The sequence below is a fragment of the Prinia subflava genome, chromosome 7 (genome assembly GCF_021018805.1).
Source record: "Prinia subflava isolate CZ2003 ecotype Zambia chromosome 7, Cam_Psub_1.2, whole genome shotgun sequence".
NCBI lineage: Eukaryota > Metazoa > Chordata > Aves > Passeriformes > Cisticolidae > Prinia > Prinia subflava.
In genome coordinates, this window is record NC_086253.1 from 9,135,858 (window position 1) to 9,152,829 (window position 16,972).

The following is a 16,972-nucleotide window of genomic DNA, read 5'->3' on the forward strand; positions in this document are numbered from 1 at the left end:
ATCTAGAGAGCAAAATATGAACAATGGAAGGCGGCAAAATAAGGTTTGTATCACTCTGAGCTTTTGAGAACAGATTTTCAGTCTCAGTTCTTAACTTTCTGAAATAAGTGAAATGTTTTTATACTGTATTAATACTTAGCTATGAAGTAAATAACAAATCAGTTAGCAACACAGGAATCATTACTGATTCCAGTAGTGTTACTCATCAAGAGAAATTTTCTTCATTTTAAATAAGCCTGCTAGTTCTGGCAAATTTCCCACTTCAAAAATCAGAGGTTTCTGGAATCTGAAGACATTCTTTCATGTCTCTGCATATAATGGTGGTCCCATCTGTGGAAGAAATAATTATTGTGTGGTGTGATTGGCTTGAAGCGATGCATTCATTTTTGTAAGTGTTAAAATGCTGATTTAATCTCCTTGGCTTTTTTGTTTGTTTGTTTGTTTTCTTTTTGTTTTTTTAATTGCCTAGTATAGTCTGGGTATTTTGAATGTTGTCCAGTTTTTCCAAAGGGTTTGGGCACATGTGTTACCCAAGTGCAGAAGAGCTGCAGCCTCCCAAACCTTTAGTCTCCTCAAGAGCTGTGAGTATGAAGCCACAGACCTTGCACTGGATTGTTTATTCAGTAATAATCCACTGGTCTGAGTTGTTCATGACAGTTTTTGCCTCTACTACAAAGTAGGCGGGCATTTACTCATGATTCCAACTGGGCTTTTTCATGGAATACCTTTTCATCATGAAGTAGAACAATTTGCAGCAATCCAGACTGAAGTGCACAGACTAGATTTGAGTCCATCAAATTGTTCTTCCTTCTCTTAAAAAAATCCCTGTTATTTTGGGGGCTTTTATTTTTCAGCTAGGATGAGAATTATTCTCAGAGTGACACTACAGTTACAGTCAGTGGAGTTGTCTACCAAGTGTGAAGGTCTTTATTTTTAAGGAGATGTATAGACTGGATCCAGCAATGCAATTGAAAAGTTTATTCAAAACTACCTTTTAACAAGCATATAACATCATTGGTTAAGATAGAGAGCCAGCTAGGGAAAGTAAAAGCATGGGGAAGTCTCTGTAATTATACTTTAGTAAAATGTCTATGGAAGTTAAAGAGTTAATTTAGACAGTCTAAAGGTATATAGATATTTTTTTAAGAAATCATTTTGTTTCTGAAATAGATATAGAACTGTACCCTCAAACTTGTTTCCTTTGTTATTGGAAATTGAATAGTTAGTACTAGCACAAGTATATTTTTGTTGGGAAGGATAAATTATGCAGAAATAAAATCCAGGGTAATCTCTGAGTCTGGGACTGAGTATTGTTCCCAAAGCCAAAAAAAAAACAACCCACCAAACCAAAAACAACAAACAAACAAACAAACAAACCCCAAAATCTCCAACTGCTCTTTTTTGTACTATTTACAGAGAGGCTGCAGTACCCCACAGCTGAAGAATAGAGATCAGATAATTACAGTAGAGATCAGTGGTATTTCTGTGACTTTCACTTTCTTGGCTACTAAATTTTTCAATTCTAATGGTGGTGAATTCGAAGTGCAAAAAAGTTTGTGATAGTTAAAGAGATTAGAGGACTTTAAGAGCAATCACGTCTATCTTCAAAATTTGAAAATAAACCTTTTTTTTTGTAATAAATTATATAATATTTTACATAACTAATATTTTATATAATCTCTTAGTTCATGTGGCATATTTTAGAGACAGTCCAGTGGTGTTCCCTGTATAAATCAAGATAACCACATGAATGAAAACAATAAAAGAAAATAAATAAATAATAAAAATTCAAGAAAAAGTGGTGATTACGACTTAAAAGATATAAGAATAATGTAAATCATTATTTTCAACAAAGGGTTTTTCTTGCATTAACTTACATCCTTTACTGTTTCTGTATAAATTTATAGAAGACAATTGGATTCTGGATCAATATAAATAAGTACTCATGAGAATCCAGAAATACTCAGGCTGGGATGTGTTAATCCTCTTAATCAGAGCATGATTAAATGGGAGAGTTATGTGTAGTACATGACTGTGATGAACAAACAGAGGAGGAGAATTTAGAGTAGACAAATGCGAAGCAAGGAAGACCTTGGGGGATGATTATTTGAAATGTAAACTTATTTTGATCAAGCAACAAGATAAACATTTTAGAAAGAGTTGCAAATCTTATCACTGACTGGATGAAATGTTAGAAAAATGACAGCTGCCCTTTGAACCAAGTGCACGTGAGCTAAACCCAGATCCACACAAACCCACGGCAGCATTTGGATGAGGAAATGAACTTCATTGAATTATTGGTTGAAATGTAACCAGTAGCCCAATGAAACTAAATTTTAGACTTTCATAATTAAAAAATAACCTAATGAATGGGAGATTAAATTAAAATGGATTCAAGTAATTCAATCCACTATTCCCCAACATAGGACTCTCTGCAATAATTAAACCTGCAATTACTGACCACTGATGGAAAACCAAGATGAAGGTTAACAATAAATGCTGGAAGATCACACTGAGGGCTGAATATGTGTAGGCTGCTGCAAAGTTGTTTTATCATGTCTACTGCTTGGGAAGTAGTCAAAAATTAAATTGTTGCACTTTTAGCAGTGGAGAAATGGGAAGTTTGAGCAAATTGGACAGTGTTATTGAGGGCACACATCTGCCTGGATCAAAATTCAGAACTTCAAATTTATTCTTGGGCTGCTCCTGTCTTTTAAATGATGTTTGCAGTTCCCTTCAGCCGTGGACATGAAGGGTCCCTGCCCTCAGCAAATACAGGTTGCAGTGTATGCCACAGGTGAGCTCCCTCTTCCATGTGATATTCCAAATTTGTCTTTCTGAATAATGCTTGGTGCTTTGTTCTTGTCAAGGCTTTGGAGATGAGTGCAATGAAAGGATTTCCATCTGCCCATTTCTAACCTTAATGCTGCAAATGTATTCCCAAAATTTCCAGGGAAAAGGTAAATAAACTGGTAATGCAGAATATTGCTGCTTTGTAGAATAACCCATTTCCTGGCTTGATGCCTTCATTTTACTGAGTCAGATTTCCAAGCACTGAGCACATGCTGCAGTTGCTGTTTCATCATGCAAGTGAAATTCCGCATATAAAGTCAAATTTCCTTTGAAAAGATTTAGCATAAACTGTAGGTAGGAATCTTTTATTAAATCCTCTTTCTTCTCGGTGCTGTATCAATTAAGAGAAAAAAAGAAGGAAACTGCCAAAGAAAATTTAACCTGTGGTATTCTAAAACTTAAATGTAAAGTATCCTTTTCCCTTCAGAAGCATAATTCGCTTTACAAATTAAAAAATAAAAAAAAAGAGAGAGAGATTCTTGCAGTAGTAACAGTATGTCAGCCAGTGTGGAAGTCATTCATCCATCACTGAAAAGAATCCATGTGTGGGAGGGCTAAAATGTAGAAGTAGCATCTCCTAACAGTTTAGGACAGGAAGGGATAAGTGTTCTCCCCAGAGTGAAACTGCCGGATTCCATCCATGATAAGGAGAAGTTATTTATATTTATGTATTTCCAGGACCCTGAAATGAACACCTGCTATAGAAGGGCTCCTTTTTTCACTCTGGTGTAAGAAAATGCTCTCTGTCTCTCAGGCAGTGTGGTACCCCTTGGACAGGCTCCAAAGGGACTGGAGCAGTGTCTGCCCAGACCCCCCTGTTTCAGCACACCCCAGAGCCTTGCTGCTTTGGAGCCTGGGAAGGACTGATTACATTTAGGGGTGGTATATATCTATAAATCACCAGTTCCAGGAATTGCCCCTGAAAACGTCAGGCTTCTTTTCACAAGAGCTATATTCTAAGTTTTATGACATACTTCAAACAGATTTTTATCTGCTGTAAGTCAGTACAAAATCATTAATCTGGAGTTTATTCCCTTTTACTGAGATCAGATCCTCTCTGACATTAGAAGTCAAATGACTGGGATCAATGGTATGGAAGTCAGCAGGATATTCTTGTTATCTTTCAGTAGAACTGAGTGCCATCTAAATAGTTAATGATTCTGTCAAGAACATTTGGATTTTAGCAAAGGTTAGAATGATGAGTGAAACACTCAATTTACATGAAAGATATTTTATTAAAAATTGTAAGTAAAATTTAGCACATTGAAAATACACGAATTTATTGATTATGGTATAGAAACAATATAATTGCAAAGTGTTGTGAGCAGACTTTTAAATCCCCAAGCGTCTGCATTAGACTTGGGGTTATATGATCCTATCACCTACATTTGGCAGTTAATGCTGTTGCTGAAATTTCCAGGTTTTTTGTGACCTGTCTCTGTGTGGAATTTGGCCAAATGCTCCCTTATTCCTAAACTACCTGGAAGACAATATCTTGTGATCTTTTGCTTAGATCTTGAGGAATATTTTATACAGAAGGTTTCCCTTTGTCTTTCTCTATAAAGATAGTTCTCTATAATGTTAAATTTATAGTGCTTGAGAGTAATACACAATATCCAAATATCACAAAAAGAGAAATATTGGTAACACAAATCAGGAGATCAACCACAACACTGCCTGCTTGTAGTCACCTTTGGAAGAATGCAGATGGGTGCAGTTAAGCCTTCTAAGCACTCATTTGGCTTTGAGTCTGTAATAAAGCAGATCTCTGGTTTAAGGACAAAAGATGACCTGCATCTTCCTATCTTTAAACCAGCTGGAACACATTAATGGGATCAGATGCACAAGAAAATTCCTGAGAGCTGTGTGAATGCTTAGCAAGGGAGGAGATTACCAATAGATGTGAATGGAGTATTCCATTCCTGTGTGACTGCTGCCATAAGCAGTGTCTCACTTTCTCTGCTGAAGTTAGGTGGGACATCTGATGGATTAGATTTGGGAAAATGTAATAACATTCCTGACATGCTTCATACATGGCAAAGTGTCTGCAGAGCTCTCCATGGAGGCATTCATCACTTCAGCCAAGAATATATGAAGAGAAGTTTTACCTGTGAAGACCCTCTGCACCTTAGATGGTGCCCTGCACTGTTAAGTGTCTTCAGGTATTTGTTACTCAAAAAGAAAACATGAGAAGGAGACCAGTGCAAGAGTGTTACAAACTTCATTGAAACCTCATTATAAAGCTCCACTGAGTACATGAAAATCTTGAGTCTAGTTAAAAACTTGCGAGATACATTTATAACAAGCTGGTTGGGCAAATCTCACCTATTATTTGTGTCAAATAGCCTTGCTCCATAAAAGCTTTTTCTTAAAAAAATGAGGAAAAAATTTACATTGAAATATAGTGCTACTGTCATCTTCCTGTTGGGTGAAGATGAGCTAAGATCTTTTCTACCCTGAGAGGAAAAGTGAAATCATCTTCACAGTATCATCCCTTAATAATTCCATGTTCTTTTGAACTGGTATTTTAGACAAGATGTTCTCTATTACTGCCCTGCCTCTAGCAGTAATTTATTTGATGCTACAGACAGTTTGCTCCTGAAAAAGACATTAATAGAAAAATGTCTATAATGTGGTTGTGTTCTTGTTCAGATGAGCTTACGTCTTGTGAAGCCTGAGAGCAAACATTGAGCTTTTTTTTGCTGTGTTCCTATTAGACAAATTCCACGCCCAGTTGCTTTGTGTGGTGACTCAGTGACACCATAATTCCAAGACTCAATGCCATTTCTTATATTTAACTGTAGAAGGGCTTAGCACCTAGATAAATACTGCAATACTTACACCTTCCATAGTGTTCCTGAGCAGGAGTTTCCAACTTTTTCATCTCCTGCACCCTGTTAATGCAGGCCGTGTCTTTTGACTGTGGAAAATGTTTCAGCCTAGTCCAAGTCAACAGATAGGAGACCTTCCACCCCAACCAAAGATGTTCCTTTACATGAGATTTTATAGGAGGATGTATTCTCAGTGCTAGGACAGCTGGATGACTCATGCTCTGTCAGTGCCAAGTATTTGTGGTAATTTGTCATTAGTAGGCATTTCAGCAATTTGTAGCTCTTTTAAAGCAATTTGAAAGGAGAGTCACAGGTCTTCCTCAAAGGGCATAGAATAGTAGATGAAAGAGATCAAGAGAACAATTCAGTACACTCATGTTAAGATAAACGTTCCAGAACAGAAGAATAGCATTTTGCAGCACAGCCATGGAAGCAGCAGTTAAAATTCAGCCGATGTTCAGTTTCAGTAGGGAGATTTTAACACAAAGTGTAATATAGTCCCATTAAATGTTAGCTGCAATTTAGTAGGCTGGAGTCATGCTGGGTTAAAAGGACTGGGAGCTTTCTGCCTGTCTCTGCTCAGCTGATTTGTTGGGAATTTGATCTAATCCCTCAGAAAAAAACAGAAAGCATTACTGTTGTGAAATACCTGCATTATTCACATGAGGCTTCACTATAGCTAAAACACTAAGTATTGCACTGCTTAGGATTGTAACTTATTTTTCTGAAATAGAAAGCTTTAACCCTCAAGAAGACGCTGAAGTGATTTGATTGAAACTGTATGAAAGTGGTTTTTTTTGTCTTTTTCATTTGCATTTCCTCCATTCTCTGTATCAAAAAGTTCTTGATTACCATAATTATACATGGAAATTTCTTTTCCTTGCATAAAACTGTACCAATTACTTCGTGGAATAAACACAAATAAAAGATTTGAAAGACAGCTTTGGGATTTAACCTCAGCAGTTTCATAGGATTTTTGTGGCTAAACATGCTGGTCAGGCACTTGCATGTACTGTGGCACAAAATTTCAGAATGCCTTGGATGAAGCATGTCAGATAAGATAGTATCTTTCAAAAGATAGATAGGAAGGTATATGGAAAAAGGGAATTAAATAGGAAATGGAAGCCCCTGCTCAGGTCTGCTTTGAAAGCCTTGAAAGTTTCTCATTTTTTCTTGGCTCTCAATTTGATCGAATGAAATTAGTTCTCTGTCGATGAAAATATTGCCACTCTATATCAGTATGGGGGGAACCTCAGTGACAGAAACCATGTTGTTAACTGTGGTGTGAATCCTGAATCAGCTCCTTCATCCTCCCCTTCCTGCTGCTGTTGATGCAGGCAGATCAGCTGCTGTGCAAGTGCATTAAGAAGCTCCTTGTGCTTTGCAGGGTCACACCTAACACAAAACTGGCTTTTGGGAGCTCAAGGGTTTAAACCTGGGATAGTGACAGCTGTCTTGGGGTAGGGACAACTTTGTGTGTGTAGAGAACAGGCCTGAATCCTGGCAACTGTGATTTTAGATGTAATTCAGTTGTTTAAAGCCCTCAGACCTCAGAGGGCTGTGCAGCCCTTCAGAGGGCCCTCAATGGGCTGGAGAGATGGGCAGAGAGGAACCTTCTGAAATTCAGCAAGGGCAAATGCAGGGGCCTGGGGAGGAACAACCCCATGGAGCAGCACAGGCTGGGGGCTGCCCTGCTGGAAGGCAGCTCTGCAGAGAAGGACCTGCGGGTCCTGGTGGACACAAGCTGTCCATGGGCCAGCAGGGTGTCCTTGTGGCTAAGAAGGACCTGGGAGTCCTGGTGGACACAAGCTGTCCATGGGCCAGCAGGGTGTCCTTGTGGCTAAGAAGGACCTGGGGATCCTGGTGGACACAAGCTGTCCCTGGGCCAGCAGGGTGTCCCTGTGGCTAAGAAGGACCTGGGGGTCCTGGTGGACACAAGCTGTCCATGGGCCAGCAGGGTGTCCCTGTGGCTAAGAAGGACCTGGGGGTCCTGGTGGACACAAGCTGTCCGTGGGCCAGCAGTGTGTCCCTGTGGCTAAGAAGGACCTGGGGGTCCTGGTGGACACAAGCTGTCCATGGGCCAGCAGGGTGTCCCTGTGGCTAAGAAGGACCTGGGGGTCCTGGTGGACACAAGCTGTCCATGGGCCAGCCGTGTGTCCCTGTGGCTAAGAAGGCCAGTGGAGCCCTGGGGTGCGTTGGGAGGAGCAGGGCCAGCAGGTGAAGGAGGTGATCCTGCCCCTCTGCTCAGCCCTGGTGAGACACATCTGCAGTGCTGTGTGCAGCTCTGGGCTCCTCAGGACAAGGAGCTCCAGCAAATAACTCCTGAGTTGGTTTGGAGAATGTCTCTTAGGAGGAAAGAATCAGGGAACTGGGCCTGTGCAGCCTCGAAAACAAACAGCTGAGAGGAGACCTCAGCAATGTTTATAAATATCTAAAGAGAGGGTGACAGAGGATGGAGTCAGGCTCTGCTCAGTGGTGCTGAGCTATAGAACACAAGGAAATGGGCAGGAATCAGTGAATTCAGGCAGTTCCACCTGAATATGAGGAAGAACTTCTTTACTGGTCTGACTGGGACAGGCTGTGCAGAGAGGGTGTGGGGTCTCCCTCACTGGAGATATTCAAGAACCATCTGGACACAGTCCTGTGCCATGTGCCCTGGGATGACCTTGCCTGAGCAGTGCAGTGGGACAAGATGCCCCACTGGGTCCCTTCCAGCCTGACCTGTCCTGTGATTTGGTGATTCTGCAAAGTTTTTTCTTTTATTCTTGTCCTCTAAACTGTGGCCCACAATTGCTCTGTTGCAGTTCAGGACAATGAACTGCAAATTCAAATAATCCTTTACTAGTCTGCTAGAATTAAGCCCCTAGCCAAGTAAAAATCCTATCTCGCCAGGGTCTTGAAGACCAGTTCAACTGAACTTCAGTTTTTGTTCTAGAGGTGTACAAAATTAGACTAAGTAGTTATTTTTAATGGAGTCTTTTTAAAAACTCTGAATATTTTTAATGGAGTCTTTTTAAAAACTCTGAAAAAATCTACATTAAGACAGATAGATGTTAATATTTCAGATTTATCTTTGAGATCTGGTGTTTAGTTACCTACATAGTACATCAGTAAGTCTCTTTGGTGGGTGAATATCCCAGTTGGCTACCATTAGGGCCTCAGAGAAGCTTGCAATATTGAAAACTGCTAGAAGATATATAACTCCTGTTTTGTGTTTTTATGTTTTTAATTCCTCTGTTAGGTGCAAACAGAAAGAAAAATGATTCCCAAGGGACTTCAGGAAGCTCCTGTGAGCAGGCCTCTCACAAGGCAAAGCCCAGCAGAAGCTTTAACCCTCCTGGTGTGAGGGGGAACCCTGGATTGGAGCTCCCTGTGAACAGGATAATCGACGTGGATGGGGTCAAGCTGGATGACTCTGGCACACGCTGTGACGATTCTGAAGGGAACCTCAGCTTTGAAGGTTACATCTCTGAGCTGAGATCTTGCCAAGGGAGGATGAGGACTGGAGTTTACAGGATGTCAGAACTTCCATCCCTGATTGCTGTGAAGAGTGAGAAGAATAAGGCCACTGAGAATCAGTATAAAGCTACTTTTGTTTAGATCTCTGTTTTTAATTAAACTTTCTGGTATATTGCTTGGCATCAGCAGCAATGAAGACATGTCTATAGAGACATGTTTCTGCAAGGTATACGTGGTTTTAAATATCCACTTGCCTTCAAAGAGCCTGCTAAAGACCATCACTTCTGATATGAGTTGGAAGCCCTAGAATGAAAAAAAAAGTATTCCAATGAAAGTATTGACCTATTTGGTTTTGCTTTTTCTCCATTTCTGTATTATTTTTCCTGGGATGATTCCATTGAACAGTGCAATTAAAATTATGATTTCAACCCCTACCCTTCTTGTATTTTTTCAAGACAAACTTACTTTAAAATCCCCTGACCAAACTATTTATTTAAGATTAATTTCAGTTTAATCTTCTAATGGTTTTCCCTTGTCTTCAGGATTCTCTGTGTTTTAGTAGATTTTTGAAGTGTAAGTAAAATCAGTTACTGGTGTAAAAAAGATGAGGAATATTTTCTTAATATCTTCCTGTCTGTCTCATAGCATTTGGGAAGAGGTCCAAGTGGAATTCAGTCTTGTCCAATGCATTACCTGGATATATGCAATAAGACCATTGTTATACAAGCAGCAAGAAGCAAAAACAACAATGACAAACCAACAAAAGCAAAAAAAACCCCACACCCAACAAATCAAAAAACCCCAAACAAATCAAAATTGTGGATTTCCTGTGCTGGGAATGGTAGCTGCTCTCATAGCCAACACTGGTGATGTTTCCATACCAGAGATGTATATCTAATTACACAGTGGTGTGATGGTCATTGGCTCCCTCCTCATCACTGCTCTCAGTGCCTTTTACTTTGGGGAAAGGTAATTTTGTTGTTGCTCTTCTGATAAGGGTCCAGTGCCTCTCATTCTTCTTCTTGTTCATTTTAGTTTCAGTTCCTTTTCTAGCCTTATGGTTATGGTGGGGTTTTGATAAGGAAAATATGTTTAAGACTGCTGAACATGTTGGTTTTGCCACCTGCTCCTTTTCCTCCATTACCAATTCTTCAGGAGAGTTTATAAGCCTGGATGTGCACAAGGGTACACGAAGAATTCAGAGTGTTGGACATCTGCTCATCAGATTGAGTGGATATAGAGAGACTTCTGGGGGTTCACTGCTTTGAAATTTTTGTGAGACGTAAAGAGTCATGCTGCATATCTCCTGGACAGCAGATCCACACAGGCAATAGGTGTAAATCAAGGTAAATATTGATTAATTCCTCTTTCTCTGCTCCTAAAGCATACCAAGAATCATGAATTTTGTGAATAGCTGAGAATGCTGGATGCTGTCACTCAGATTTTTAAACTCAAAGGTCATACAGATCATACAAATGTATGATTTTTGTAATCATAAATTAAGATTCCTAAAGCTTAATGCTTAAGTGTTACATCAAATACTCCAGTAAGATTAGGGGATGCAACACCCATTAGCTTTAATATTTTATTTTTTTCTACTGGCAAGTGATTTTGCTTTTGATATTGTGGAAAAATCCTTGTTGACATTAGACTCAACTCAGTGTGGGCCCGAATGAAGATATATGCTGTGAAAATAGCTGTACTTTTTAAAATTTTCAAGCTTTAAACTAATTTTAGAGTCATGATAAAATTATGTGATGTAATGATACTGGAGATTTGGGAAACACAGCAGACAGAACATAGCCCAGTGATGTGAAAATACTTAAATATTTATGTATTTTTAAAATTTTGTTGGGTTTGTTTGTTTGGTTTGGCTCTTTTGTAGTATTTTGCTAGCAGCTCTCCTTGAGCAGATTTTTTTTTGCACAGATAAATGGATAAATGGCCATAATTTTTTCCTATCTTTTGGAAAATTATTAGCTTTGTTCTAATCAAAACTAAAATTACAGCAGTCAAACTCAAGAGAAGGCTTTTTGACCTGGGATACGCTTTGCACTGTTTTTGTGTCTTTGAAAATAAAATCCTAACATCTGAGAGATATATCTTGAAATTCAAATGTAATCATTACAGTATTTGATTAATCTCTGATCAGTAGTTTAGATAAAACAAGGTTGCTTATCTTGAATTGTGCAAGGGCACTTAAGTGACTTGGAGTGAGCAATACAGAATTCTTCATCTGGAAAAAGGGACAGCTGAGGGGAGATGCAATAACAGCTGAAAAACCTTGAGTGCCGTGGAGAGGGGGATTGACTTTCACACTCCCTTCTAATGCAAGGGTAAGGGGTCTCATCAGATGAAGCTGAGAGAAGCCAGGTGTAAATCAAAGAAATGTTTTTCTGCCCTCTCCTGTTTTCTTTCCCCAAGCTGCTGGGCACAGAAAAACAAGCAAATGGAGGTGCTTTTCTTAAACTGTGAGTGTAACAAAATGGATTTGACTGTATCGATGTTCGAAGGGAATTTGACAGCATGGGAGTCAAGCTGTGTGCAGAAAATGAAGGATGTGAAAGAATGGAGTTTTCTTTAACATAGAGAAAACTCCTGGCATAATGCCTGGAAATCCTGTAAACAAAGGGACATGGGAAAATCTGTTTCTCCCCATGCCACACTGTCATACCAGTTAATTTAAAAGATTGTTTAAAAGAATGCTTCTTAGCTAGAACTAATAGAAATGAATTCCTTAGGCTTCAAAATCATTAATAATATTAGCTTTCCTTTCAATATCTGGCAGAATATAAAAGCTAAACTGGCTGGAATCAGGAGTTAATAAAAAGGAATGTGGGCAGCCTGTCTCTGGCTGATGGTTTCAATATTTTACCAGGGATGTGGTCTAGTTTTAATTATTGTGTGACTTTATAATACAGTTTTAAATTGCTTCCTCATACTGTGATTTAGACTACAAATCAAATCTTCTTACAGTTAAAACTCAGCCTAATTCAAGCCCTGCTTGATAACTTGATCCTTTATCTTGCCAGCTAGTCCCTAAAGGTAATTGAATTCCAGCTTGCTTTATTTCTCTTTTATTTTTCCCAGTTTTCTGTGTAAAAACTCCACTTCTGAAGAGTTACTCTTGTGTCTTCCTAATCCCATGATGATAAATAAAAGGGGTTTTCCATCCTTTTAGGTGGAAGAGGGAGATCTAATGACCTGTGTCAGTACTCAAATCTGACACTGTAACAAGTGATATAAAAAAACCTCCAATCCCAACACTCAGAAAATCCTGCAGCATTCCAAATCTTATTTAATGTAGCAGTTGTCTTATATTTCACTTGTTGTCATGGTATCTGATTTTCAGTTGTAGTGGTTTCAGCCTCATTGGTTCCAAAAGTCACGGTTTTGTTGTGGTTTAATTTTAAAGGCTTTGTGAAGAATAGAAAGTACACATATAGCCAAACTTGCAACGAGACTTCACCCGTAGGATTACTGTAGTTTTGTGCCTTGTCAACAAGTTTGTGATATAATCCACATGCAAAATAAATCACTGATTAGTTCTGGGGGACTGTGTGACAAAGAACTGAGGGGTTATGAAGACATAAACAGGGTTTGCAAAGAGACTTTGGAAGAGCTTTAGTGCTCCGTGGGGAAGAGCCAATACCTGGCTGTACTGTCCATTCTGTGCCCCTGGAAATCTTCTGGGGGCTGTTTAATGTCCTTCAAAGGTGCTGTGTCCTTCTGGCACTACTCCTCTGCCTGCAAGTTTTGGTTTCTGTGTGCCTTTGTTGTAGCCTGAATTGCATTATTCCTGCTTCTCTTCTGATGCTGGAATTTAATGTTCTTAACAGAAATCTTCTAGAAGACGTGGCTCAGCTGGCAGCCTCCTTGTCTCATTGTAGTACAGATAAATAGGAGTTGGGAGCATATATTTATTTTTTGGAAGTAGCTTGATTTTTGCCACAAAACTGAAATCCTTGCCAGTAGTTGTCTCTCAGCAGTGGAGCTGCTGCTCACCCCAGCCCTCTCCATCACAGATTTGACAGCAAATACTGTCATTTGAAATGGTCTCTCCTGAGGTACTTGGTAGCTGGGACACAGGGAGAGTGTGTGTGGCAGTGTGATGCAAATTTTCACAATTTCTCAAAGATTTTGAGAAGTTTCCAAAGGTCCTTATCGAGGGCTGTGAGAAGCCAAAACAGGTCTGAGGCACCTCCCAGTTCCCAACACAGCTCGGTGACTTGGGTTAGGAAATGACCCCATTTTCTGCATGGACAGGCAGATTTCCAAGCTTTGTGGGGTTGTAGCAAACCTGTGTGACAACAGAGTTGCTCTGTGGATAGTGTGGGTGTTTACCCTGCAGCAAAACAAGTGCCACATCCAAGTGCCTCTCTCTGTGCTCTTGGAATAGCATCCCAAGTTTAGCATTGGGGAGGGATGAAGACCCGTGAGATTTGTGACCCCTAATCCAATGCCACTTAAAATACAGGAAAAGCTTTAATTGACTTATCAAAATTCTTTTCTATAGACCAACTGTCTCTTTTAGCTGGGTTACTTTTGATTTTTTCCAGAAAAAAAACCTGGTGAGAAGTGCTGGATGATCACATTTGTAAATCCCGCCTGCATTACTCAAAATATTGGCAAATCCAAGATGTTGCATATGAACCAACATGCTTTCTGAACTGAAAGATAAGAAAATTGTTTACATTTTTTGTCCCAATTGATAAATCTGTTGTACCGTCTAAAATGCTGCTGTACAGAATTTGATTAGTATCCTTGTCTTATTTGTGGTTTGTCTTTAATTATCTATATGATCAGTTCCTAATATGAAAAAGCACCTTGGTTTTCTTTCTCATCTCTTGTCTCCCCAAAGTATTAAGAAATCCTGTGCTGCACAATAATGTTTATAGAATCTTAAGTGTGTCAAACTCATTAGACTGTTGATTGTGTATGTAGTAAGTAAATAATTTATGCCACTAGAGCTAATAATGTTTAATTGATATTTAATTTCAATGTAGGGAAAAGATGTGAAAAATATTTTTTCAGTTATTTTGGGACCTGCTGCAATTTAGATATTACAATTTAAATGGAAGTATGAGACAACATAAAAATCACATGCATTTTATTAGATTCTGCAAAGATATCTTCTTAAACCTAGCCTACATAAAGAAATTCCTGTAAAAGAGGATCGTTAAGAATTCTTGCCAAATATTTATATACCTTAAAAATAGCTCATCCTCTGGAATTTAATAATAGTAGGGTATGTTTTTAGCCTTTAATTATTTCCTTTTGCTCTATTCTAGCAACACAAAGGGATTGCAAGCCTGAATAGCCAAATGTTTTCCAGGTACAGTGTAATCCTCCTCTGGCTTCTTGTCTGCATACTCTTGGTGTGTTGTCTGGCTGTGTGTGGTGGTCTGAGGGGATCAGTGCATCAGAACTGCTCTGCCCCTGCTGCTAGCACTGCTAAAGTATACAGATGTTCTGTCTACCAGAGAGAGATAGATGAGAGAGAGAGAGAGAGAAAGAAAGAAAAAGAAGAAAAAGAGAAAAAGGAGGTTACAGGGGTTCAATGCCTCTGTGAACTAAGCTGTGTCAGTGACACAATGGTGCTTCAGTCCTTCAATGGTTCTCTTCTCATCCACATCCCTCCCTGTGCTTGGAACAATCTGTTCCAGAGCAAGAGGAATACAGAAGTTTAAGTACCTACAGTGGAAAATAATGACTGATGGGAGTGGGATGAAGCATGGTCCATGCCAACACTGTGTTGCTGTCTATGATAATCTCATCCCAGTTTCTCATGATAGATGTGAATCCCATCCCTGCAGGTGCACAGAGCTGCAAAGCCACTGGAGCATTTCCATAGGTGCCTGTAGCATCAGTGGGGGTGCTGGAAGGGCACTCACCCCCTCCCTGGAGAAGGTCCTGGAGTCCAAGTTTGGGAAGCGTATTCTTAAAAACCTTGTGTCTGCCTCACCAGGGAGCACCAACCTGTTCCTCATTTGCATTCTTTGGCTGCAAAGATCTGCTCACAGTCTCAGAAGAGTCTAGAACTCAGTTATTGTGCAGATTCACACCTCAGTTCCAGAGAACACTGATAAACAAATGAAAGGCCAGCTAGAAGTTCATCTGAATAAAGCTAATCCCTCTTGGAGTGGCACGTTCTTAGGCCAGGGCACAAAAATGAAATTAATTCTTCTCCCCATTCCTGAAAGAGGTAGCTGGGGTCTTTCCTAATGATTTGAGTCTTTCTGGGAAAGCTGTGATGAGGAGAAATTTACTATTTTAATTACTATTACTTTAATTACTATTTCCCCTCATTTATAGTCTTGCACATGCATCCTTTTCAGTAGCTATCTGCCATTGTTTACCAGTATACCAACAGCATGAACTCCCTCACCACTGACAGCAATGTAACCTCAACCTCTTCCACGATTTAAAAATTCCCAGAGTCAGTGCTCTGGCCAGGATGAAGCAATGCCTGGCTGAGATCAGCCCTCTGTATGCAGAGCTGAAACTTGTTTGCAAGCAGGAGATAACCCGTGGTGGTGGGAGCATATCTCTGATCTCGCCCTTGCTCATTTGAGCGTTGACTAAAGTTTGTGTGTTAGAAAATCCAGAGCAGCACATGCTGCAGTTTCACTCCCTGGTGAGACTGTGAAGGGAGGCAGATGTTCTTCTCCTGTGGGAAGGTGCTGGATGGGGAGGCTCTGCTGGTCCTGCACCGCCTCCATCTCCTGGAAAAAGCTGCTTCTCCCTTTGCATCTTGCCTGTTTGTTTTATGCTCTTGTGAGAAAGGACTGATGCAGATGTATGAGATCCTGCTGCCATTCATTGCAGTGACATCAGCTTGCACAATTAAAACACCCACTCTGTGATGTCATGAGAGGTCATTTTTCTTGCTAGACACTCTGTAGGCAACAGGATCTGGCCTCCTGTTTGCAAAAGAAAGTCTAGTTTAGTTCAGAGTACACTTAGCAGAGCTGATATGATTTCTCGTTTAGAGAAAAAGACATGATTTCTCTTTTAGGAGAACCCAGTTGGGATCTTGCCTAACTTTAAGTGTCTACTCCAAAGCTGCCTTTGTATCACAAACACAGGTGTTACTTTATGTATTTGTTAGGGATGTCATGAATTCCCTCTGTGGACATAGAGAATTGTTTGTTTAATACCTTCCATGTATAAAAATGATGATTTGTTTCATCCTTGAGCTGAAACATACTTTTGTACAGGTGACTCATACCTTAAATTTAATGCTTCTATATTTTTGAGGTCTCCACGGCCCAATCTGTGAGCCTTGCTACCTACCTCAGATGTAAATACATATGCAATGTATGTAGCTATGTGGGGTGATTCTCATCTGCCAGTTCCTCCTGATCTGTGAACAATGTAAGTCAATGACAGCTCGGATTGTTTCAGCAGCAATTACACAGAGCAGCAATTACATTTTTGCAGCAATTACAAGGAGTGGCACTGGAAGTACAGGGAAATGAGGGGGGAGGAAAGAGAGAGAAGGAAATGCAGCAGGGATATTGACCATGTTGTGAAATCTTTAGCCTAAGCCCATTCTCGAGGATGTGAGTTGTACACAGTCGCTTTTGAAACCGGGATTTGTGCAGTGGGATTTGTGCTGCTCACTGGAAGGGAACTCAGGTTCTTCCTGGGAGGCATCTCTGCCTGCTTTACCTTTAGGAGTGCAGAAAAAGTGGCCCTGGAGTTTTGCCAGGGATGGAATCCCTATTGATTTGGTGAAAAAAGTGTGCATCAGTCCCCAGCAGGATGAGACCATGGACTGGCAAGAGCAGAGGGAGATAACAGAGGCATCACTAGCCCAGTTTTTG

General features: G+C 40.0%; 1 protein-coding gene across 5 annotated transcripts in view; it reads left to right on the plus strand.

Annotated features, from left to right (window-relative positions):
* RGS12 (regulator of G protein signaling 12) overlaps nucleotides 1-14,090 on the plus strand; it is an 86,441-nt gene extending 72,351 nt beyond the window's left edge. For 4 of the 5 annotated variants that reach the window (XM_063401543.1, XM_063401544.1, XM_063401545.1 and 1 more), the window contains one exon: nucleotides 8,926-14,089. In XM_063401543.1, coding sequence (XP_063257613.1) covers nucleotides 8,926-9,284 — 359 coding nt within the window. In that variant the 3' untranslated portion in view covers nucleotides 9,285-14,089. Of the gene's footprint in view, nucleotides 1-8,925 lie in introns of all 5 variants that reach the window. The other variant, XM_063401547.1, reaches the window with a different exon arrangement.
* Nucleotides 14,091-16,972: the final 2,882 nt, after the last annotated feature.